The sequence below is a fragment of the Eleutherodactylus coqui genome, chromosome 5 (genome assembly GCF_035609145.1).
Source record: "Eleutherodactylus coqui strain aEleCoq1 chromosome 5, aEleCoq1.hap1, whole genome shotgun sequence".
NCBI lineage: Eukaryota > Metazoa > Chordata > Amphibia > Anura > Eleutherodactylidae > Eleutherodactylus > Eleutherodactylus coqui.
This window is the reverse complement of record NC_089841.1, coordinates 114,296,518-114,323,307: the sequence shown is the minus strand read 5'-3', so window position 1 is coordinate 114,323,307 and position 26,790 is coordinate 114,296,518. Positions and strand designations below refer to the sequence as shown.

General features: G+C 40.0%; 1 protein-coding gene across 3 annotated transcripts in view; it reads left to right on the top strand.

Moving 5' to 3' along the window:
* The window catches only part of EFNA5 (ephrin A5), a 423,677-nt gene that overhangs the window by 311,484 nt on the left and 85,403 nt on the right, over positions 1–26,790 (top strand). For all 3 annotated transcript variants that reach the window (XM_066603042.1, XM_066603041.1, XM_066603039.1), the window contains exon 3: positions 20,698–20,990. In XM_066603042.1, the coding sequence (XP_066459139.1) occupies positions 20,698–20,990 (293 nt within the window). The remainder of the gene's footprint in view (positions 1–20,697; positions 20,991–26,790) is intronic.

The window sequence follows — 26,790 nt, the reverse complement described above, 5'->3', positions numbered from 1 at the left end:
AACTAAACAGTTAAATACATCTTCAAACAAATCTAAGATGATTTATATAAACTGTACCGCAACCCCCCATTATAGACTGGTTTTGTTGACTGAGAAGTTGATTGCATTGGTCTAAATCTTATTATATTCACCATAAATTTTCTAACTGGTCTACTCTCGGATTCATTGCCACATTTTTTTATTTAGAGGGCTACTCCCCTGATTTTTTCCCCATTGATTATGTAGCTAGCCCACTAATATGTATGTCACATAGTCTTACCTTGGTTAGTTTTTTCCTTTCTATCTGAAACTCTTGACCTCTTTCTCCTTCTATGGTCATGTGATTTCAATTCTGACCAGCTCAGATTTACTTCGATTTATGTGTTCAGTTTCTACTCAGTTTCTCAGTCTGTGTGATTCTATTGCGTGAACCCTTCCACAGAACTGCTTAGAGGGGGACACAGACTTTCCTATCACAGTTACTGCTGATGTCACACAGTTATAATAGAGGACATCACATCTCATTCTTCTCACTGTATAATTGTGGTCTTTAGCTTATTTAGGTGAATCCAAAATGTAATGTTAGTATTCTACCAACAGAAGGGATGGTACAATTTGTAGTTACTCATGTAATGATACATGATACATCACGGGATTGACGTGAAATTGAAAGTAACATCAAGATAGTGCCTTTAAAGGGGTTGTCCCGCGGCAGCAAGTGGGGTTATGCACTTCTGTATGGCCATATTAATGCACTTTGTAATATACATCGTGCATTAAATATGAGCCATACAGAAGTTATTCACTTACCTGCTCCGTTGCTAGCGTCCCCGTCGCCATGGTGCCATCTAACTTCAGCGTCTAATCGCCCGATTAGACGCGCTTGCGCAGATGGGTCTTTTCCCTTTGGCTCGGTCCGGCAGCAGCGGCGTTCTGGCTCCGCCCCTTGTACGCGTCATCACGTAGCTCCGCCCCCATCAAATGTGCCGATTCCAGCCAATCAGGAGGCTGCCGCGGGACAAGCCCTTTAAGTATCAGACAGGAAGCTGCACTGCATAGAAGTGACTGCAATATACATAGGAGACCTTTAGAGTGTGACAGGCATTCAGGTGAGGGACAAGGCAGGGATGAAAAAAATGTATTTTTGGTGGAGTGGTCCTTTAAAAAAAAACAAGAAAAAACACTTGTTTCAAGATCCATGCGTTATACAGTTCTGATTCATGCAATATTTCTGGAAAGATGGGAATGTCTAGGTGGAATGGATTTCACATAGGATAAAGCTGATCTTAAGATTTTAGCTGTACCAGTGGAGTTTGAAATTATTATCCATATTTGTAATTTTCTCTTTCAAAGCTTTATCATTTTCATTCATTTTCATATTTAATAGTTAGATTATTTACTACTTTAATAAACTGTGACACAATATGCTACAATAAACTGAGTTACACCTATTGATTTACAGCATATTTCTTCCCATTCCTGTAAGAAGAATACTATGCTATTACATTTACTGGAAATAGCAATATTTTCTCTTCAACACAACACACACGGAAATGTTTTTACTTTAAACCCACTTCCCTCAAATAACTATTTTGATGTGTAAGTCTGTTTATGCTGCAAACAGGCAGAAATGTTCTTCTTCTTTCCTTTCCCAGCAAGTTAAATTCCCACTGCAGTGTGCGATCAATACACAGGTAGAAGCAGCAATTGGAGGGATTAAAGCCATAGGCGCTGGGGAAGATGAACACCAGTCTAACCACCGGAGGATCAATGCACTGCCATGTCACACAGCATGAAGGTGCCCCTCAGTTCACTGTCTTACTTTATCATCCACGTGTCTGGCCCAACTATGCCCAGAGAAGCATTACAGAGCAGACTAGTACTGCACTTCTGAGACAGATATAGAACAAAGATCCTTAAAGATTGAGATAAGGGTCACACATGTTTACTTTGAAATAGTATTCTTTTTATAAATGCAGAATGTTGAATGAAGCTCTATTCGGTCTGCAGCTTAGTAGAACTATAGCGTCTTATGTAAGGAAATAACAGCTGTGAAGAAGATGGAGAATGACGAAATAACATAGATGGCAAGTTACCTTCCTTTTGCTTTGCATGTACCCCAGTCACAAAAATTATATTTATTTCTTTAGCAAATTATATTTAAGGAAAGCTAAGGAATAGCGATTCCTTGATATGATGTTATTCTCACAGATGCTCTCTTTAGCCACAAGAGTATAATAACCACAGAGCTGGATTTCCCCATAGTTTCCTTGCAGGCCCTCAGCAGATGTTGTAAGTATTAAGGTAGCCTTTAGTTTGGAGCTCATTGACAAAACAGCATTCCACAGTTTACTGTGGTAATAGTATTAAGAAAATCAAACAAGTAATTCCCTGTTTCTGTTGGGGTCGAACTCTTTTAAAGGTTCGTTTCCATATGAATCCAAAACAGAGCTTTCAGCAAAGTTTTAACCGAAACAGGTTTCTCCCGGTTCAGTTTGCTCAATTGAAGGAAGCTTGACGAAGACCTGGTTATTTGGGGTCAAAACGTCGCCATCTCTTTTTGATTATGAGGTGTATGTAAGATATGCTTTTGCATAAAAAGCATAAAAAAACTTTAGCACCTAAAATCTGCTGCCTGATTCCTTTCTTCAATTGGACTGTTTACATTGGGATGTGAATTCAATCCCTTTTTGGGCGTGCAGTATTCTATTTGGAGTGACCCCCTCATATGGGTTGTGGTGAGTGCTGTTGGCCTTTCCTATTTATTTATGGTTCAGTTTGCTCAACACTAGTTTTGAACACTGAAGTATAACACTGTTTAAGGGCTCAGTCACATGGGCAGATCCGGGCGCCGATAAGCCCATGTTACTGCAGGATAAGATGGCCGCACTGGAGGTGCAGACGAGTCTCCGCACCGCCGGAAGAAAGAACACATGACCGGCAATGGAGCCGGTTATGTGTTCTTTCTTCCGGCGGTGTGGCCGTCGTATCCTGCAGTAACACGGGCGCATCGACGCCCGGATGCGCCCGTGTGGCTGAGCCCTAAGAGCCATAAAAGCACTAATACATACCCTTGAGTGTTATACAGGACGTGTATGTCTCTTAGACAGTGTTACTGTATACACTAGTTTTAGGGGGTTTTGGTGAACTTCCAGTTCAGTTCAAACTCATTCGAAATAAACCTTTTGCAAAAGTTCAGCAAACCAGCCAACCAAAGCTTTTCAAAAGCTCACTCATCACTAGTAAATCTAATATAAATAGGCCTACAGGCTATTTCTTGCACCACACTTTGACCCCTTTGCGTGATATTTGCTGGATGATTTTGATGTCATTAGATTTGTGACATCCTCATCACTGCCATAGCATCATTAAATTTGAATTCGTCCTTGCCTGATAGGTCACTCAATGTATCAAAGTTCCTATGTTAAGTCTAGCGGTGCTGTCGTGCTTCAGCCAACAGCGCCACTAGGGAGAGTCAGGGCTCCATCACACTGGCGAGGATGATAGCGGGTCGTGAATCGCGGCCTGATATCGCCCTCACAATCCATGTGGAAAACCCCTGGATGCGTGGTGTTTTCACATGGAAATAGCCTCGCATCTCTGCGGGGCTGAAGGAATTCCCCGGCGCGGCTGTCACAGCTGCAGCAGGGGATCGCAATGTTCTATTGATTTAATTGGTCTGGCACTGCTTCCATTGGCCTCTTTGAAAACAATGGGCGATATCGCAAAAAGAAAGGACATGCTGTAATTTTTTTCTCTGCATAGTGTCACAACACAGTGCGATGCAGGGAAGCATCGCAAATGTGAATGAACCTATTTTATTTTCAGGTAGATCGCGTCAATATAATAAATTTTAAAAGCAGGATGCCATAGTGTAGAGCAATTTAGATTAGAATTACGGTACCTGGCTAGTTATTCTGTGATGCAATTAGCCTTTTGCTATGTAATCATATGGGGGCAATTGGTTGACATAGCAACCGGATGCCAGACCATGGTATCTGGGCCTGCCCTGGCTTATGATGGCTATTGTATGCAATAATGCATTGCAGTACAAAATTACTGCAATGCATTATCATAGCAATCATAGCTTTTCAAGTTCCCTACAGAGATATTAAAAAATGTACAAGAAAAATTAAAAATGGTGAAAAAAATATATATATTAACTAAAAAATGCCTTTTTGTGCACTTTCCCCTTTGTAAAAAAAACCAAAAACCCTCCCTCCACATATTTGTTATCATCGTATCCGAAATGACCTGTACAATAAATTGAACACATTTATTGTCCTGTATGGCAACAACTGTAAAAAGAAAGCCCAAAAAAACAGAGCCAAAATGCTTATTTTGGTCAGCTCATATAACGGAACCTAGGGACCGCAGACATCCAAGAAGTCAAAAGTAATCTTTATTCATGTCTTCCTTTAGAATACAATACACGTTTTCGGCCACATACGGCCATTATCAATCCAGAAGGTACAAGGCAGATAAAAGTATGATGATGCTTCTTTTTCCATTCAATGCCTGTGTTTTTTGGGGAAAAGCACACCAAGCAGCATGTAAGAGCAAAGAATTGAGTGTAGGGCTGCAACAACTTCGTTGAAGGACCTCCCTAGCATACTCTTTTAAGTGGCTTCCATCTAATACTACTCTTACGGCAGAGGTATGGGGAAACCATATCCATCACATTCACTTACTAATGTATGTTCAGCAGCAATTCTGCGGTATTTCCCCTCATTCTGAAAAGGACAACCCTTGGTGATGGAAGGCCTTCTCCCTGCACCATGCCCCTCTCACCCAGCATGATGCAGTGAGTTAGAGGGGCACATGACAATGCTCATCGTTGAATGACATTGTGTAAAACTTACTACAGGGCATCTGTGCATGCATGTGTGAATTTCATAGACGTTCCCAAGGAATGAGTCATAGATGGGCCATTGAGACCGGTGCATGTGCAGATGCTCTGTAGTCAGTTTATGCGCTGTTATTCATTCACATGCCCCTCCAGATCATGTAGCATGCTGGATGAGAGTGGTGTGGCGGCGGGGAGAAAGCTATCTATCAGCAGGAGGTATGCCTTTTAAAATGAAGGAAAATATTGCAGACTTAGTGATGAATAATGGCCATGTTTTAGGTTTTCCTGTTCCCCTCTTGCACTTGAAAACAGAGTCCACATAAACTGGCCAATCCCTTTAAAGAAAGAATTAACCTGTGACATTAATATGGCAGTATCTCTATGGCAACATATGGTAGACTGTCTGACAGCTGAGGTGCTGCTTTAGCGATGAGACAGCTCCTATTGTCAGGGTGCTCTATGTTTGATTGTTCCACAACAGGTTGTCAATAGCTTGCTATTGCACGTATTGCATGCTGTCTTCTAACCCTTTTCGAGAGCAATTTGCTTCTTTATCACGTGTCTACTGCTGCTCTTCATTCAATGTGCACATCTGCAAACACCTTCCATTTATCTGAAAGTGAATAGAAACTGCAGGTGGCTACTAATTTAGCATGAATCCTGGTTTGTAAACTATCATTTAGACATTAAGCTGTTCTGTTTTATGTAACTCTTTAGAAAACACACGGCAAAAAATTCTACCATCGGAAGATCATTTAAATCAACTATTTCTACATCAAAGCAATGGCCGTCCTGCCGTGAAATTTGATTAATGTCACCAGCAACGTATGAGCCACAAGCACATTGAATCTCAGAGTAAATATTTAATGCAACATCACGTTTTCCACCACAAAGTGTTACAGTTGTTGATTTGTAGATTTTTAGATTTCATCACTGGCTGAGAAGTGAAAAGGAGGCAGAAATTGATAGATCCCCCAAAGTGATTAGTTGGATTCCATATAACTTTTTTCCAGCAGAATACTTTTTGGACTAGAAAGTTCAATCTGTTGTCACAGTTGACAGGAATCCGAATGGGTCATTGCCTTGAGTGACATATGGTGTCTGTCTGATGAATTCCCTCAATCCTAAGAATAATATTGATGTGCATTGAGCTGCCTGTAGGTATTGTGTACTCAGTGCCCTTCAGAGAAAAAGAAATGTTAGGTCCTGAGTAACAAATGCTCTATTCTTACCTTGATTATTGCTGAGATTACAAAGAGGATATAACTGGTTATTTTCGCAGAATTCTGGTTGTTTTCCGGTCCTCTGGTGTCCATTCTTCATTGGCCCAGAGAACAAAAAATGGTGGTTTTGATCCATATCTTACTATTGTTAAATTGTTATAATCATATTATTAAATAGAATGAAGTTGACTCTGTGTTCTAGGGACCAAATTAATAGCATGTGTGTCTCAAGATTGTTGTGTTATCTGTTTAATAGTATTTCAGATGGTCTCAAATTTAGATTCTCATGCCTGTATGTAATGGAATGACACATAAAATAAGTGAGTCAACATGTACAATGTCCTGCACTTTTTCTGGCATATTTTTGGTGCGAATGATGTCAAATACTGCATGCACTCAGTTTATGGTGCAAGATAATTTATGTATAAAAAAGACAAAATAACATAAAGGTGATACCTTTAGTGGCTAACCAGAAAAGTGCAAGTGTTCAGGGTTACTTTCAGGGGGTGTACAGAATTATGGAAACACCGTACGAAATACATGGGATTTTAATCATTAGCACTGACTGCCCTTTTAATCCATGCTTGGCTGAGAGCTTTCCCGCCAAATTCGTGTTTACTTCACCTCTTGCCCTGCTCTGGGTGGTTTTGGGAGCCAGCTGGTAACAGCAGCTAAGGGCTCAAACCCCTTACCAATGGAACCTTGTTGCGGGGGAAGACGTTCACTTCTGTGTCATATTACCTTCACTTAAAATCGGTCTCTCTGTGTCTTATTGAAATATGATTTAATGCATGCATTTCGTACAGTGTTTCCATATTTTTGTCCACATCCTGTAGGTATTTTTATCAGGCTACAGATGAACAAGCCTAGATAGTCTTAAAAACTTGGAAATATATGTTTTCTGGTTAGCCAATAAAGTTATCACTTTAATAATACTTTTTTTTTCTTTTATCTAAAAGTATTTAACATCACATCGACTTTTTTCCGGCTAACATACTACTATACAATTTTTTCTCTACCTATCCATATTTATGAATTTCAACTTTAAGAAGTCACAAAAAGTCACATATGGATGCTAAAGGCGGACTAATTAACAGTATAAGTAAGCCACAAAACTAAACCAAAAGCGCCACACCCTATCCAATACAAAATGTGACACATTTAGCAAATGACCCGTGACAGTAGATACAAAACAAACTTCTAAAAGAGCCACAAAAACAATTAGAGTGACACAGAATTGATATATGTGGTCCATTTAGTCTTTAATTCCTACATATGAAGTGAATAAGGTCTCACCTCTGTTTCCGTCTGTGTAATTCCTTTTCACTGTGTTCGTTGAGATTCACCTTGGAGCTGCAAACACTCGTTTGACACACTAATTCCAAGTCTGATCTCTTCGCATTGAACTAACCTAATTTTATTCGACTGTGTAATTATGATGGAAGTGGGCCAACCCAAGGCAGTAGTTTGGGCACAACCTTTTTGGAGTTTGGTTCCACTAGACTGGGTGAAGGAGGAAGGTTACAAGTAATAAGCTTCTCTGGCTGATTTGTAATGAACTAGTTATAAATGGCCCAAGCTTTCATTGCTGCAGTCCAAGATTACAAAGCAGCTTTAACTAAGTGCATGCAACCACATCTTATTTTGATCAGCTTTAGCAGAGCTATGACTTGTAATTATCATAATCTAACAATTAGCCTAGCATTCTTTCTCAGTGTTTAATTACCCCGATAAACTGTAATTGAATAGCGAACTTAACAACAAGATTAAAAAAAAACTTTTCTGTCTGCTCCAGGTAGGATCACTGCATCATTGTCCTCAGACTGCTCAGTTGTGTTGTGTAGACACAGTATTGCCTATCGCTTCCCCTGTTTTACATTCTACTAGGATTTCACCATCAGTGCTTGACCTTGACTATTAATCTTAGTGTTAGCGGAGCTTCTACACATCGCTCAGGTTGTAGCATATGTGCAAATCAGACTAGGAAGAACAAACAGATTTAAATTTGCATGTAATGAGGGTAATGTACCAAGCAGTATGCAAGTGCGTGATTATTTTTCCTTCCACCGTATTTATCAGTCTTCATTTTTTATTAATCACAATCCCAATGTTTGTGTCATTATTAATAGCTCCAAAATATCGTATTTCTTCCATTTGTTTACATACTTTGTACTGTGTTATTTTTATTCATTTAATTCATGTTTGTAAGTATATATGGATGTATAATCCTCGGTGAGCTTATTTGTCAGATCGAGTACAACTGAAAGTAGATCAACTTCTCAACTATTTCTAATTCTGCTGCCATTCATCTATGGGGAAATGACATTAGGCATTTTAGAGGTTGCAATTAACAAAGGGTATTTGGGAAAAAGTCAATCGCTAGCCAAAACTAAAAAATGTTGGATCCTGGGATTTTGTCATTTATGAAATGGGGCTACAGTAGACCTATAGTATAATCTGTATCTCTGATCCATGTGAAGTGAGGCACTAGGGTGTCCACACATAATACCAAACAAAAACTGGTATCATTAGAGTTATTATGCATTAAAGCTTAGGGCACTGGTCTAGCCACATGGGCTGAAACCATTTTCTCCTACATTATCTAAGGCTGCATTCCCACGAAGTATATCGGCTCAGTTTTCACGACGAGCCGATAAACGTCGTCCTCATCTGCAGGGGGGGGAGGATGGAAGATCCAGGAGCAGGAACTGAGCTCCCGCCCCCTCTCTGCCTCCTCTCCACACCTCTGCACTATTTGCAATCAAAGGAGGCGGGAAAGGGGTGGGGCTAAGGTGCAAGAATTAGCCCCACCCCCGTTCCACCTCTCCCCATTGCAAATAATGCAGAGGGGCGGAGAGGAGGCAGAGAGGGGGCGGGAGCTCAGTTCCTGCTCCTGGCTCTTCCATCCTCCCCCCCTGCACATGAGGACTACGTATATCGGCTCGGCGTGAAAACCGAGCCGATATACGTTCGTGGGAATGCACCCTTAGAGAAAGGAGGGGAGGCTTCTGCCAATCAGGAAAGTAGGATTTGGGACTTTATGCTGGCCCGGCCAATCGGAAGCTGAATGGTTTTTGATTGTCTTTGGAGGGGTTGACTGTCATTGACAAATCCCTCTTTTGGACAACAAGCAAGTCAAGAGCATTCCCACAGATGAGACCCTAGCCCTCAGCGGTCTACCACACATTTACCTCTTGCGTGAAGAATGGTGTGTTAATGACTAAAACATTGTCGGTGGCTACAGTACATTCTTAAATTTGCAAGTCACCTATGTGAGTGATATCGCTACTTCCAGACTTATGCCTTAAACAACTTGTTGCGGCAGGGTGAGTAAGGAAATAGCGCTATTATTCAATATTAGGTATATTAAATATTCAAAAGCTGTAAGCAGTCAGTGTTCAATTCTCTTGCAACACTATCACAGAAAAATTAAAAGGGTAGTCCTGTCTCAGAAAGAGATTCTGTATCTACAGGGCAGGGAATAACTTGCTGATCAGTAGGGTCTGACTGCTGGGATTCCCACCGATTCTGAGATACCACCCTTGGCATGTCTTGAAGTTTCGATGGCGATGACTGTGCATTCCGCCTCAGCTTCCTTCACTTAAATGGGCCTGCTGGAAATAGTCAAATTCAAGCTTTTGGCTTATGCTGGTGGTCCCATTGAAATGAATAGAGCAGATTCACTATGTAAAATGCATGAGCTTTCCATTGTGTATGATAGATTTATTATGTGCTTTAGACAGTTTCTATGCTTCACTATACAGTTTTGAGAAGTGTCTAGAAAAGAAGGTGTGGCTGTGAGGTGTCTTAAAATGATTAATTTATAGTATGGGGCATAATTTTGTTCAAAAATATTGGTATAAAGTAAGCCAAGAAGTGGTATAAGGGGAAAAAAAGTGTCTAACATGCCTAGCGAGATGTCCCAAATTGATCACACAGGGTGCGCCACTGTGTTAAATTTGTTGCATCTTCTCCCTGCCTATTCTAGTTTTAAGAAGTTTCAATTTTAGACAGTAATCATAAATCCCCCCCACTGTTCTAGTTATTGTTGGATACTACAGAAATCACCATTTAGATTCAAAACGATCATTTTATGGGCCATGCTGTCACAAATTCAAGACATACTGCTGTATTATAGTGCCCCCATATATTACTGTTCTCCACAATCTGCATGTACATTAAATGGGAACACACTGTAAAACGTGATGCAGAATATGAAATATACCAATATTGTATCAACATTATCATAATTAGACTTGAGCATCTTCAGTGAACTATTATATTAATTCACAGAATATGCAGAATCATGATTACACAATAAGCCATTAACTAACTCCATTGAAATATTTTATAGTATGCATTTCTATAGTTAACTAGGAGTGAAAACAAAGCAAAATGATTATTCCAGTCTAGTCAAGGCTTGTATCATTGGAGATGTTCTATTTTTTGCATCAGTGTGTAAAAATGCAATTCCTACAAATAAATGCGCAAACCTAGTATATGTGATTAATTTAAACATAAAGGATGCATCAGTGAAGAAGCAGATACAATAATGGCTATAAACAAGTGGATGGGTAATTAGAGATGAGCGAGCATGCTCGGATAAATCAGTTACTCGAGCGAGCCTCGCTCTTCTCGGGTAACTGCATTTTTGTCGGGGGGGGGGGGGCAACGGCAGGTAGCGGGGTGGGGGGGGAGAGAGATCTCTCTCACTCTCTCCCCCGCTACCCCCGGCTGCCCCCCTGAGCACGCTCGGACAAGAATGCAGTTACTTGAGAAGAGGGAGGCTTGCTCTAGTAACTGACTTATCCGAGCATGCTCGCTTATCTCTTATAACAATCAGGCCACAATTTATTGGTAGTCAATGCAGAAATCCAGGTAATTCCAAAAGGTTCACTTACTTTTTCTGCCTGCACTGTAGGTGTTTACTCAATGTGCCCAATAAAAGATATGTATGGTACAAGTGTGTTATTAGTTTAGTTAGATTATATATGCCTATAATTGTGACTGATTGATAACAATTAGAGATGAGCGAGCACGCTCGGATAAATCAGTTACTCGAGCGAGCCTCGCTCTTCTCGAGTAACTGCATTTTTGTCGGGGGGGGGGGGGGGCGGCGGCAAGTAGCAGGGGGGGAGAAAGAGAGATCTCTCTCACTCTCTCCCCCGCTACCCCCGCTGCCCCCCGCTGCCCCACCAAGCATGCTCGGACAAGAATGCAGTTACTTGAGAAGAGCGAGGCTCACTCAAGTAACTGACTTATCCGAGCGTGCTCGCTCGTCTCTAATAACAATCACACGACAATTTATTGGTAGTCATTGCAGAAATCCAGGTAATTCCAAAGGGTTCACTTACTTTTTCTTGCAACTATAGATTAATTTTATATTAAATTTACTTATCCATTGGCCGTAAAATTATTCTCTGATGGCTCACTACTTGTTGGTTGCTTGAAACCTGTGTTTCCAACTTTAGATAGCAATATGCGATATGTTAAAGAATGTGATATCCTCTTTCTCAATAGCCAGATGCTATGGAGATGTCCTGAATACAGATTTTAATTTACCAGGTCTTAATGAGTATTGTAACTGAGACAGAAAGTTAAATGGAATTACTATGACCTTGAGATCATGCTGATAAAAGCACAAAGATCATCTTGCAATGAATAAGATGTTCCAAGTACAGTATTATTTGAGGCTGTGCTTGTTTTACTAAGCAACTCATTTAAATGATTTAGCTTCTTATTAATCATAATTAGATTGAGATTATTTATTTGACTAAAATTCATATCATTATAATAATTTTCTCCATTCCGGTTACGTAGATTCTGACACACGAATCCAGAAGTTTATTTTTAGTTCAGTACTTGCATTTAATTACAAGGAACAAAATGTGACGCCGCTGGTAACAAAGACAAATTTGAATTTGCTGCTAAACCGTACAGATTTAGCCCACACACAGGTGGGCATAATGTACCCTTAACTATCTGAATTCTAGACTTTTTTTTAGCACATGCGGACCTGCATTCATGGTTCCACTGATCAAGGATGCTTATAAAATTAGTGGTGGGGGGTATCTAAATGTAACATTCAAAATACAGACAAGAAAGCTATATGTTTATCTAAATGCAACACAAAATCCAATTGTCACTTATGGCTAAAGGGACTGTCTCAGATTTTTATTTTAAGTGAGAAGAGGGCAGATAATGTTACAAAATATAGAAAAAAACAGAACTCACCCTCTAGGGCTCAGTCACATGGGCGCATCCAGGTGCCGATGCGCCCGTGTTCCTGCAGCATAAGACAGCTGCACTGCAGGTGCGGACGACTCTCCGCACCGCCAGAAGAAAGAACACATGACCGTCAATGCCCGTGTGACTTTGGGGCTCAGTCACACGGGCGCATCCGGGTGCTGATGCGCCCGTGTTCCTGCAGGATAAGACGGTCTCACTGCAGGTGCGGACGATTCTCCGCCCCACCGAAAGAAGGAACACATGACCGGCATTGCCGGTCATGTGTTCTTTCTTCCGGCGGTGCGGGGAGTCATCCGCACCTGTAGTGCGTCCATCTTCTTCGTGCAGTAACACGGCGTATCGTCGCCCGGATGCGCCCATGTGACTGAGCCCTTAAGCTGAAGCTGTGGCTCAACCACTCCAGTCCTTCAGTGGTCATGTGCCATTCATTATTCACATGACTGCTGAGGCCAACCACTGGCCAATCTTGTGCGGTACTTGTCCACTGAGGTCAGAGATTGACTGCAGTGATCACCTGAATGATGAACATGATGTCATTGCTGCATGGGGTACTGGAGTGGCTGGGAATGGAGTGACTGTGCTGGAATGCCGAGACAGTTAAAAGAGAAGTACTTCTTTGTTTTTTACCGTTATCTACCCTTAGTTTAAAAAAAACCTCTGGCAATCGCTCAAAGCTATTGACATACAAGGAACCTTAGTTCATTCCATAGATGTAGTTTGCATATGAACATACAATATTAGTACTATGCAATGGTTTCTACTACTGATAAGCGAGCTTTTGAAAAGTTTGGTTTGGCAGCTTGCTGAACTTTTGAAAAAAAGTTTGGTTTGGTCCCAATTAGTTCAAACTGAACTAGAAGTTCACCAAAACCTCAAAAACTTTTGTATAACTCAGTCTAAGAACCATTAAATCCTTGTACAACACATGTTATATAGGGCTTTTATGGCTCTTGGACAGTGTTATACACAAGTGTTCAGGACTAGTTTTGAGTGAACAGAACCAGTATTTTCGGGTAGAATTGTGTTGAAACCTCAATTTGGGTTTGTGCCAAACCAAATTTTTAGCAAAGTTCAATTGGAAACAGGCACCACTGGTTCGGTTGGCTCAACACTGGTTACTAATACATGCATATATAGTGCAGCTTTATGAGCTGGTGTCTGAGATCAGTGGCTATAAAAGTACATATTGATACGTCGCCAGATGCTGCAGTAGCGCAGAGTCATAATGACAGATGCCAACAGGAATAGCAATGCATTTCAATTCTACATTTTATAAAGCTTCATCTTTGTATTATGAACCATCATCTTACAGTATTTAGTGGAGCGCTGGTTGTGTTTCCTGATATACAGTTTATCATGCTGAATATTCAGAAATTCCCTTTATTTTGACCTTCCCGGAACAGATATGACTGCTGACTTTATAGCTGATGGGAAATATTTGACATGGTGAATGTTATGTGACTGTTCCTGTGACTTTAGAAATCAGGTAATGAGCGACTTTCACACTTTTTATTGTCCTTATCAAGAATAATGACCTTTCTAGTTGTCTCTTTTTTTTCCCTTTGGAAGACGGTAGGATTACATTTGCTTTTACTCTAACACGAAACCTATTTCAGTTATAATGAATTATAAAATAATGTCATTATTTTAGTATTAAAATTAATAATTTTCTGTAATTCTTTTCGAATTTCATTTGATGTACTTGCCGAAAATCATTTTACATTAAATCATTTATGTAAAAAAATATTAATCTGTCATTTTAATTATATATGCAAAGGAAAGTCTGGTATAGCACTGGATAATTTTGTGAGAATTTGATTAATGAGTCATTCTGCCTGTTGAATGAGCAAACATTTTGGGAAGCCTACATTACTGCCACTTCTAGCAGCTGTAAAGGGTAAAGGTCAGTCAATGAACATTTACTGTATGTATTACTAATTTCCACCTGTGGATCCAGGAAACTCAAGACTTCCTTTCACTAGTCTTTAAAACCTTGGAAAGAAGTCTGTGAAATAGAATTATCAAAGTATCATAAAAAGTTTCCACCCCCTTGAAAAAAAATTATTTTTATATGTTCATTTTAGTTACATTTATTAGCGTATTTCAAAATAAAAATATTCTATATGAACAAAAAAATATTTTGGAATGCCCCTAGCATGGCTGTGTGTGCCTGTGATAGGGAAACTAGATCATGAGCTCTAATGGGTACAGAGACTGATCTGAATGATGACAGTCTCTGTACAGCTGTGGGATATGTTGGGGCTAGATAAGCAATGAGAAATTAAAAGAACGTTGCAAATGTGTTGGAAAAAAACTGGATAATTTTTAGAGACTTCAGACAGCACGTTGAGCAATAGTGAAAGATGAAAGAAATTCCATATCATCATTTATTGCCTTCAGATCAAGAAATCCCGCTGTCTGTTTTATTGCATATAGAAGTCTAACTCACGGAAGTGGAAACAATAAATAAGACATGAAGTGTTCCTCTACTATAAGGAATGCGTTTGCCTGAGCACCAGATGTGGGATTCTCACATACACTATTGCTTATTTTTATCCTTTAACTAGGATAATATTCTGGATACTTATGCTTTGTGGGCCGTTACTACATGTAGTTTTTGATATACTTAGGTTGTCGTTGTCTCTCTATATTTTATGGTGACTACATGAACCTACATGAACAAGAATAGCTCAGGCTACATGTTGCTGGACTACATAAAATCATACCATGACATTTTCTTGAGCTTACTCTTAAGGCCTCGGTCAGACGACTGTTTTTTGCAGCGATTTGCGGATCGCATGACGGATGCGCATCCGCAAATCACGTGACCGGGGCCGACGATTCGCCGAAAAATCTGCAGCTAGCAGCGTTTTCGGCGAAACGCGCCTGATCAAAGGAGCGCTGTCCACCCATTGAAATTCAATGGAGCCAGCTCCATTGAAAGCAATGGGCTTCCCGCGAGCACAGGGACCAATCAGGGGCAGCTCTCAGCTGTCATTCAATAGCTGAGAGCTGCCCCTGATTGGTCCTTGCGCTCAGCCAATCAGAGGCAGCACTCACTCACCCATTCATGAATTCATGAATGGGTGAGTGAGAGCTGCCTCTGATTGGTGAGGGCTGTGACAATCAGAGGCAGCCCATTCAGCAGGTGGGGATTTTAAATCCCCGCCTGCTGAATACTACACAGAGCAGTTCAGGAGAACTGCCAGCCAGCCGTGGCTGAACCCACGTCTGCAGGGACAAGGTGAGTATAATTTTTTTTTTACACATTTTTGGATGGTTTTCAGGCAAGGGCTTATATTTTTAAGCCCTTCCCGAAAATTCATCCTGCGCTCGCCGGCAGCCTATTGCTTTCAATGGAGCCGACTGTATTGCCGGCTCCATTGAATTTAATGGGCGAACATCGTTCTTCTCTGCCACAGCTGTTACAGCTGTGGCAGAGGAGAATGATCTTTATAGTATATGTTCTCAATGGGGTCGGCACTGCTGCCGCCGGCCCCATTGAGCGCATATATAGAACACAAGGAATCGCAGAACGCAGATAGGCGCGATCTGCGATTCGTCGTGTCCTATACTTTATCGCATATCCGCATAAAAAGCGGACATGTGACCGATCCCATTGCAAAGCAATGGTTCTATATATGCGCAGATCGCATGCGCATCCGCAAATCGCGGCAAAAAACGGTCGTCTGAGGCCTAAAGGGGTATTTCGGTATGGTTAAATTAGCCTCAATCCACAGGATGGGAGATAAGTGGTTGATCAGTGGAAGTCCAACCACTAGGACTCCTTTCAATCGCTTGGAAGGGGGGCTCATATTCCCTTGAGAAAGAGGAGTGGCAATACACCTGCTTGATCACTGTTTCGTTAATTTCAATGGGAGTGTTGAAAATAGCCAAGTTCATGCACTTGCCAATCCTTGGTGTTGTCATTGAAATGAAAGGGAGTGCCACAGATAGCTGAGTGCTTGAATTTGACTATTTTTGTCACTCCCATTGAAATAAATGGAGCGGTGGCTGAGCATGCGCATTGCTGCTCCATTCATTTTGCCAGACTCTCAGGGAAATACGAAACCCTTGTTCTGGCAATTAGTGGGGGTTTCAATGGTTGGATCTCCACTGATATGGGATAAAAAAGTTATTGGAATACCCCTTTAAGGACTACAATAAAATTAAGAACTCTGTTGTGTAGCTTTAAGATTAGATTGGGCTCAAAAGACGAGCTGTGCTTGGGAGCATATTGAGATTTTAAAAGTTTTTTTGTGAGACTTTTGGCTGTTTATGGCAAACTTTAACCTTATAGCCATCTGGTGAAGCATGATAAGAGACAGTCTTCTTGAGTTGTAGGTCTTGTATACAATGAAATACATTTGGGACTTTATTTGTTGAGATACATTTACTATTCTTTGGCTGCAATTCATGCGATCTAACTTGTATACACAATAAGAATTTTGCGTTAGCAGCACTTCTAAAAGAAATATTAATACCATTTTACAAATGTCAACTTTCAAACTGAAGCGTGCCATGACCCCTTTTTAATCTTTGTTTACACTTGTGGTTCATCAATGTGACTGCTAGTGGAAGAAGATCAATTAGTTGATAGCAAAGGAGGTCACTGAGCAAGGGTCATTGTATCATCAATATAATGTGATAGATTGAGGAGCTGCTGTGAACCGTGCATTAGATGTAATATATAATTTTAGGTTTCAGAGGTTTCTCTAATAAACTGTGTGTTTCATTAATCTGGAGATGAACTTTGATCACATTATATCTTTTCAAGAAAAACAAATAGAAAGTATAAACTTCTAGAGAAAACAGTGAACTTAAAAGTAGACCTTTTGTGAGGGGGCATTCTGACAGATAAGCACGATGACCAAAAAAGATTTACTTTGTTTCATTAAAGTAAGACTTTGTAGAATTCATACAATAGCAGGGTGACAAATTGATACAATGTCCAACTAATTTGTGTGATTATTTAGTGACTATAGATGATGTCAGTTGTTTGGAATTTCCTTTTGATTAAGGCAAATTAATTTGTTATTGGGTGTATATCCACATTTCAACGTCATCTTAAATGTCATTTAGACACATTAGTGGTAGTCTGTGAACCAAGATCCCCGCTGAATAATAAGACAAAGGGACCATACTTTGGCTCTTCAAGTTCATTTGGCTTTAACTAGAGATTTCCATATGGGAAGCCGATGGCACATTACGCTCTTGAGTAATTTCAGAGGGACCATCATTAGCTTAATTCATAGAAACATAAATATCCAAGTGAAGTCAGTTGAAACCAAGAAGAAATAGCTCTCACTAGTGTGTCTCTTCTAACTAGCAATCCTAGAAATGTTACGTTCAAAGAACTCCAACTGCTGACATGTTCTCACATGTCTTAATGACCAGTAAGAAGATGCTATAAAATTACTATAAAAAAAAGCACTATAAAAATAATTTAAAGGGAACTTGTCACCTCCAAACAACACCATAAACTAAATTCTGGTGCTGTTAGGGGAGGCGACAGGGAGCTGGAGGATGTATTTTTTGTACTCACCTGCTCTTCCATTCCCATGGTGTTGCCTGAGAAAGTCCGCACATAGTCTAAAAACCAGACTTTTTAAAACTTTTATGGGAGAGCGCGTGCACAGCACTTTAAAAAGAGTACGATTTTCATGAAATATACATGCTTCACTGGGGAATACTGTGAGAATGGGGGAGCGAGTCAGTTCGGAGGTGACGGGTTCCCTTTAATTTTGAACATCTTTCATTGATATATCTGGTAGGGCATCTAGTTTTATCACGTATCTTGTGGTATTGGAAGATATCTACATTCACTAACAGTGTCCAATACTACAGTTATCCTATAGAAGTAAATATAAATGTGTTACAGTAATGCAACACAATCATGTTCAATTAACTTCTATGATGTCATTCATTATGACTTTGGTTGTGATAATTAAGAACTGTTTAGCTGTTTTAAGCACAGTTGACTAGGTAGAACCTAAATATGTTTAAGACATTGCTTAGAAACAGCTATCGTAGTTCTCTGGTGATACCACAGAATATTCATACTCAGTTTAAGGCTACCTGTACATATTAGCTATCATTTGGCCAACTTCGATCTTGCCTCAAGCATTGAGCATACATGTATATTGAATGTAGTGAGTTGAGAAAGACGCTGCCAGAAGAAAAGGATATGGCAGTTGAATTTCTTTACTTTCCCTGACATCAGGAAGAGTCAGTAGGCCGCTGTACACATCAGATGATAGTCTAGTTCCACTGAAATAGGTTGTATGACTGATCTATAGCTAAGGGCTTATTCCCATGGCAGTATGCGAAAAACGTTGTGTGGACCAGGCCATGGGAGCCGGTGGTGAGCCTGCTGTCGCCACGTATAGCAGAGATTGTGCACCATATGTATTGAATATGGACAATGTTGAATACACAACCCACAGAGAACAATAGGGATGTACGCATGTAATACGCCATGAAATAGAACATTCTGCCTTCTTTTTACATGTGTATTACACACAATGTATATACACTAATGTGAATGGGTCGATGAAAATCTATGTACTTTCATTGACTCCATTCACCACATGATACGTAAGCGTGGGAATGAGCCCTAGTGTGTATGGCTATCCTAACATATTGTAGTGCACGAGGGCTGATAATGGATACTGGTAACACAACATCATCAGCAACTGTATCTGAGGGGGAAGCACGACTACAGGTTTCAGGAAGCAGAGAGCAGAGTTTTTTAAATACAGTATGGTGGTTTTTAAAGGGACATAAAGGGGCGGGGGATTGTTTCTCTATAGTCTCTTCTTTGTTTCATAATCTGCAGTATAATTATTAGAACCGCTTGTGATTATATATCATAGAATGGTAGAGTTGGAAGGGACCTCCAAATATATATGTCAGAGAATAACCCTGCCACCAGTGAATAATGGTGATTATCTACTATCACAATTTACACTGTTCAGTATATGATCATACCTCCAATGCCTCCACAGTCTCTTTAACGCCATACAGTGTTATTGAAGACTCCCATTTGTTTCATTTTATTTTTCAATGCTGCACAATTTGCCTACCGGTTCAAACATAAGTGGTAACAATGAACTAATTACATGAATTAGACTAATTAAATTCACAAAATTGCCAATTTTTCCACGATTTAAAGCCTGAAATGTTCTTTTGATATATTTCATCCAGTCTTTTTGATTACAAAACCATTCTTCCAACAAATGGCCATCCTGTCTTTGCTGAAATATATATTTCATGCCATTTTTCACTTCACAAAGCCTTGGGTGGGCTTTAAATTTCAATCCTAATTTATCATTCATAGCACATCGGTGTCAAATGTCACAAAAATGACACTTGCAAATTCTCCGGTATAGCATGTCGGAAAATGCTTTATAATAATTAAAGAGAGAACCCATTTGGGCTAGACTACCTAAGGCTACTCGGATCGTCTGGCTCTTGTTCAGAGCTGTCAGGTTAGCACGAGCGCTATTAATTCATATCCCAGAATCCTTTTATCATAAAGCTGCAGATTCTTTTCTGTGTAGTTTGGCAGTGAAACTGCATTGCTTTTACATTTCTTGTAAATGCTGTACAAGACTTTGTATATGTCTTAAAAGTAAGAGCCAGCAATGTGTAGCTATATATACGGCCATCCTGATGTCATAAATCATAGTAAATAGCTAGAGCCTGGCTTGTTGCTGAACGTACCATACTGTATCCATACAGTGTCGATAATATTTCTAATCACTGTTGTTAATGATGATTATTTTTCTTATATTTTGAGATATTTGAGAATCTGTAATATTTTCCAAGTCTGTACCATATTTTTCTATGGCTTTTTATTCTACTTCCACCCTTAGCTAAATGTGGGCTTAAATATAACCTATTTATTTAGTCCCTAGTATTATTTTTAGTTATAGTATTACATTTGTATAGATGATCAAAAGAAAAGTTGGACATTCTCTTGTTTATGACTTTAAAGTGAAGGTTAATCGTTATCTGTCATTGTAGCTCAGCTCTTAAAACTAGACTGAAGGGACATTTTGCTCGCATTACAGTCCCATCAGTTTCAATGGAACTTCCATCAAAATACTGTACCTCACAGATATGGAAATCTAGTAGCAGTGCTGATTTGATATGTAGATCAGTAGAGTGTAGTTGCCCCTTTAGTCATGGAATCAATGGGGGTCTCAGCTCAAGGGACCCCTACCAATTCAATTCGCTTCATATTTCAGTAGCTCCATAAAGGTAAACCTTCACTTCAGTTCTATTTTAAAGCTTTAATATATATTTTGGAGCTGTTACTATATAATATTCTATAAATCCACAAACCACTTACAATATTAACCATTTCTTCTTTTTTTCTTCCCGTAATGGCAGGTTCATGAGAGGTGACTACCACATTGATGTCTGTATCAATGACTATCTAGATGTATTCTGCCCTCATTATGAAGACTCCGTGCCTGAAGATAAAACTGAAAGATACGTTTTATTCATGGTGAACTTTGATGGCTACAGCTCTTGTGATCACACATCCAAAGGCTTCAAAAGATGGGAGTGCAATCGACCGCACTCTTCCAATGGACCTCTAAAGTTTTCGGAAAAATTCCAACTCTTCACTCCCTTCTCATTAGGATTTGAATTTAGACCAGGAAGAGAATATTACTATATATGTGAGTATATTCTGTTCTATTGTATTTATGTTCTCACAGAATTCATGTTCACTCTGTAGAGGCAATGGATTTATATAGTATTAGCATCTAGGAAAATTCACCAAAATTACAGGGATGGCAGGATGGGAATAGTTTTCCTCCTATACGGTTCTTTTATGTTTTTCTTGTTAGCAGATAAAACAATATAAAATAATGATGCATGTAGAGTAAAAAACATTGGACCAGCTGAATTGTCGTGCATTGATGTTTACCTTAGAAGTGACATGGTACCATCTTAGAAGTTACATGATATCTACTCATGGTGACCTCAAAGAGGCATTGCAGCCCGTATATCTATTTACAAATACTCTACTTGGAAATTTAATGAAGGGGGAATCCCTCATTCAGGATAATGAGCCATAGAGCAGAGCAGAAACAAAATATTACTAGCTATCGAGAACCCGGCACATACTATACATAAGATAAACAACCTATTAATGTAAGTGGAAACTGTGCAATGTTTCATTTCAAAGCCTGGGGCAGAACTGCAATGAATTTAATACTTGCTGCAGAGGTTTCCTGCAGATTACAGCTGAGGTACCTAACAGTTTTTGGAACCGTAGTGGAGAAATACATGCCTAAATGGTGTGGATTTTGTGAATTTGAAGCAGGCTTCAAATTTTGCATTCTGTATGGAAATTGTCTGCTCCATGTATACAAGATTTTTTAAATCTTGTCCGCATGGCTTGTACTGTAAATGTTTTGTTTTTTCAGAAAAATTCGCTGTAGAGGTTCAGCAGCTTTTACGGTTAGGATATACACTTGCATGAAAAAGTAAGTGAACCCTTTGCTGGATTTCTGCATTGATTACAGATACAATGAGGTCTGATTGCTATTTGCAATTGAAGACAAACACAATCTAACTAGCAAAACATAAACAATTGTACTGCTCATGTCTTTACTTGAACACATTGAGTAATCATCATCTATAGTGCTGAGCACATTTTATTAGCAATCAATGCAGAAATCTTGGTAATTCCAAAGATTCACTTACTTCTTTTTTGGCAACTGTCTATGTGTTTTATTTATCTCATCTATTGATATAAAAAAGCAAGAGAGCAATTTATGTTTGTAAATATTTGACTTCTCTGTTGTCTTACAACACCCATTGAAGTGAGTGCCAGTGCATGGAAACATTGAGGCTATACTCGCATTCATACATAGCGCTCCACCTCCCTCACAGCCTGTGCAATGTATCAAATAACTATTTTCCAGCTATTGAAATTAATTGTCTGATTTTAGGTTTAGTCAACATGCGTGCATTTTAAAATTTGTAGTAGGGCCTTAATGTCAGGACTTCTTACATTTAACATAGTAACAAAGTATGTTAGACTGAAAGAAGACATATGTCTATCTAGTTCAGCCTCTTACTTTTCCCCAGTGTTGACCCACATTAGTGACGATTACATGTAATATTGTAACACTCAAGAAAGACCTCCAGGCCTCTCTTAGACTCATTGAATTTGCCATCACCACATTCTCAGGCAGAGATTTCCATAGTCTCACTGCTCTTACAGTAAAGAACCCCCTTCTGTGTTGGTGTAGAAACCAGAAATCCTCTAGAACGAGGTTCCAATGCATATGTGAAACTGGCCTGACTTGCACTTTTGCTAGTTATCACCATTGGCATAACTATAGGGGATGCGGTTGCATCCAGGCGCAGGAGCCTTAGGGGGCCCATAAGGCTTCTCTTCCAGTACTAGGAATAAAGCATTATAGTTGGGGGCCCTGTTACAGGTTTTGCATTGGGGCCCAGGAGCTTCAAGTTACTCCTCTGGTTAGCACATTGGCTTTTAGCAAGTTTGTTGAAAATTCAGTGACCATTTAAGCTTCATGGGAATTAGTATTTCGTAATAATAAAATGCACTACTTTAATGTCACTGAACATTTTCAGCTGTGATACTAAGCAAAATTAAACCACACGGTAATCAAACCAACAACCGACCGAATTCTCAGACATCAGGCTGCAGCGAGAGTTTTCATTTTCATGATCAGACAGACGGATTCTTAGAAATAGAACTGGAACAGTATTGTAGTTGACATCCAAAAGCTATTTAAAAGTGTAGAAAGTATTACTGCTTCTTATTTATGTCTGCAACACTTTAAGTGAAAACTTTTATAGAAAACACATCGAACTGTACTTTTCTGTGGCATATGGTTTTTGTTCTCCACACTTATAAATAGGCCCTTAACTTCTTAAACTGCAGAATAAAAAATGGACCATTGAGACACATCTGTATTAACCGGCTGCAAAATCAGTTTACTACTAGAAATTACACAGCTTGTGAGAATGTGATTTCACTACTGTAAATAAAGCAGGGTTTAAGAGGCCCAGGATGGATGGATGAGAAATGTTACAAGCAAATCTCGCAAAATATGGATATTCATGAACACAGACAAAGCCCTATATAAAACCCTAAGGAAACTAATTTTAGTCATTGGAGCGAACGCTATTTGTGCCGGGTAACTGGAATCTTGAACGCTTCAATTTAGTCTAATTCCATTTTGAAGTTAGAAAATATTCATTTATTAGTCAGTGGAGGTATTTAGTTACAGTCTGCATTCTGTATCATTTAAAGGAGAACTATTAACTATACAAAAGTCCCTTTGCAGAGTAAAATGAATGTTTGATCAACTACCGTGTTTCCCCAAAAATAGGTCCTACCTTGATAGTAAGACCTACTGGGTTTTCGGTGGAGGCTTGAAATATAAGGCCTCCCTCGAAAATAGGACCTATCTGAGGTGCCCCAGCAAATAAAACAATACTCAGCTGGTTCGCGGCGTCCCGATGGTCTCCGGCGGCGCGGTGTCCTTCTCGTTTCACAGCTGATCTGCTGGAGGCGAGGCTTTGAATACCCCGCCTCCAGCAAAGCGAGCGTTGTGATTGGTTCATTGAGCGCTGGCAGCCAATTACAGCCGGCGCTCGATGAGCCAATCACAGCCATTCAGTGTTGTCATTCACTGAATCGCTGTGATTGGCTCATTGAGCACCAGCTCTGATTGGCTGCCAGCACTTAATGAGCCAATCACGGCGCTCGCTTTGCTGGAGGCGGGGTATTCAAAGCCCGTGTCCAGCAGAAGATTAGCGGTGAGACGAGGAGGACACCGCGCTGCCGCTGGACACCATCAGGAGGCTTTGAGACGCCGCGGGCCAGGTGAGTATGAGGCCTCCCCCGTAAATAAAACACTGTGCCCTTTTTGTGGCAAAAAATAATATAAGACAGTGTGTTATTTTTGGGGAAACACGGTACTATACCCTTCATATCCTCTCTTAGGGTCCTTTTAGAGAGGACAACTGTTGGATGCTAATGCACCTTACAGTCACCCCAATGATATTGACTGCTGTGCTTTCACACAGGGACAATGGTTGCTCAGTGAGATGGCTCAGGCCCTCCGCCTTCATTCACAGTAAATAGGCAGTCATTTGATGTTTATGTCTGCAGAGACTGAATGATAAGAGAGTGAATTATTGTTTATTGTTCAATCGCTGGCAGCATTTACACTGAACAATTAACATTCTGATTCCCGCAATCTAGAAATAAACTAGACGATAATCGTTTCATGTGAAAGGACCCTTAAACAGCCATGTTGCTTTGCAGAAACACTGATCTCACAGTCTACATCAATGTCCACATCCAGAGGCATAACTTGAAGCTTCTGGGCCCCAATGCAAAATCTGTAACGAGGCCCCCAACTACAATGCTTTAGTCATAGTACTTGGCTTCCTATATGGAAAAGAGAAGCCTTATGGGCCCGCTTAGGCATGTGGGCTGGGATGAACCTACCCCTATAGTTACACCCCTGTCTAATGACAACATCTAACTCATTATGACAATATATGGTTGTAGATCGGAATTTGGACCACATTAATAATCCCATGATGTAGAGGCAGAAGAGTGGAAGGGTTGTCACTGGTACCTTAGATGAGCAGCACTTATATCATTAAAAGAAGATATCTGGTGGCACAGGTGGTTGAACAAAACATTACTTTTACATTAGTATATAGTAAGGGAGCTTTTATAGTAAATCAGTTCTAATTCAAAGATTATATGTGAAATATAACCACAACAAATCACAATTTATGAGTATCATTTGGGTTCTGTCTGACCAGTATGAACATTATACTGCAAAAAATGTTATGGAATTGTGTAGTAGATTATGTTATTCCATCCTGAGGGGTCTGCTAAAAAAAATAAACAGTAACCCCTTGGCGACATTTGCCATACATGTACATGTGCGCAAGGTTTGTATGGAGCAGCCTCGGGAGCTGAGCTCACTATGAACATGGTGGGTTTTAGCTATCTGTGACAGCTGACAGCCGATCGCAATGACTGCAGTCAGAGAAAACTCAGATTGCGGACGATAATTATTTAGATTCTGCTGTCAATTTTAACAGTGGTATTTAAATGGCCCAACAGAGAAAAGGAGCTTCCTGTATTACTCGAATGCTCCACCTCACTGAGATGGCAATGTGCTGTTCGGGTATCACGGCAGGGCTCCAGTTCTGCCATGTATTTCTGGCTATTAAGCCATGCCTATGACACGGCTTAATAGAACGCCTGCAGAGAAATACAGTAAAATATGATTCTGAAGTATTTTAGTTTATTTTATAAGCAATCAAACAATGGGGCCTAAAAAATAGGAAAAATAAGTGTATAGTTTTCATTATTACAAAAAATTATATATAAATATATAAAACATTTTATCTCCAGTTTTCCTATTTTTTTAAATATAAAAAAAAAACATTGGGTATTGCTTTGTTCATAAAGTCTGATGTATTAAAATAACATAGTTATCCCACACGGTCCCGTTGAGCACAAGATGAAACCCCTGGATGCGACAGCATCCAGGGGTTTCATGTTTAAAAACTACTGATGCCGCAGTTACCTGCGTTTTACAAAACGGTGTCCTATAATTTCCACCGCAGCCGTTTTTGTTCATGTATAATTCGCACATGTGAGCGCTTCCATTGAAAAGCATTGGTTCCATATAGATGCGGACCGCAAACGCAACTAAAACGCCCGTGTGACTGATCCCTAATAAAGGATCACATACAATAAATCCAAGAGGAATCGCAGCACTCTAAAAGTCTAAAGAAAGTTGTGATTTATTAACCCATACTTGGTGCAATATTTCAGCTTCATACAAAAACTTATTTCAAGACTTGAAAAACACTCTTGTATAGAGCTGAAATGTTGCATTGAACAAGGATGAATAAACCAGTTTTCTTTGAACTTTTGGAGTGGCTTGGATTTATCTTGAATTCATTGCAGATAGATACTCAAATGATTGATGCATATCTTTAATTTAATAGGGTTGTTTCAGGATAGACTTTTAAAACCTATTCATACGATAAGTGGTAAAAGCCTGATTGGTGGGAGTCTCACCCCTGGGGCTCCCACCGCTCTTGATAATTTGGATCCTGTATCCACCTCCCCTCTTCACTGCATGCCCTGCAGTGAGGAGGAGAATGAATGGAGTGGCTGCTAAGCATGCGCTGTGCCGCTCCATTCATCTTCAGTTGTTCTGATGGAAATCAGTGAGGGGATCAGTTGCACCAAGCGTTTGTACTCGACTATTCCCGCCAACTACATTGAAATGATTAGAGTAGCGTGGTGCATGTGCGACTTCCACTTCACTTTCCTCCTCGCTATAGGGGGTGCAGTGAGCCTGCAGTGAGGAAGAGAGGTGAGGAGTGGGCCAATGTTCTTGTGATTGGTGTGGGTCTCAGCGATGAAACTCCCACCAGTCAGGTTAATGC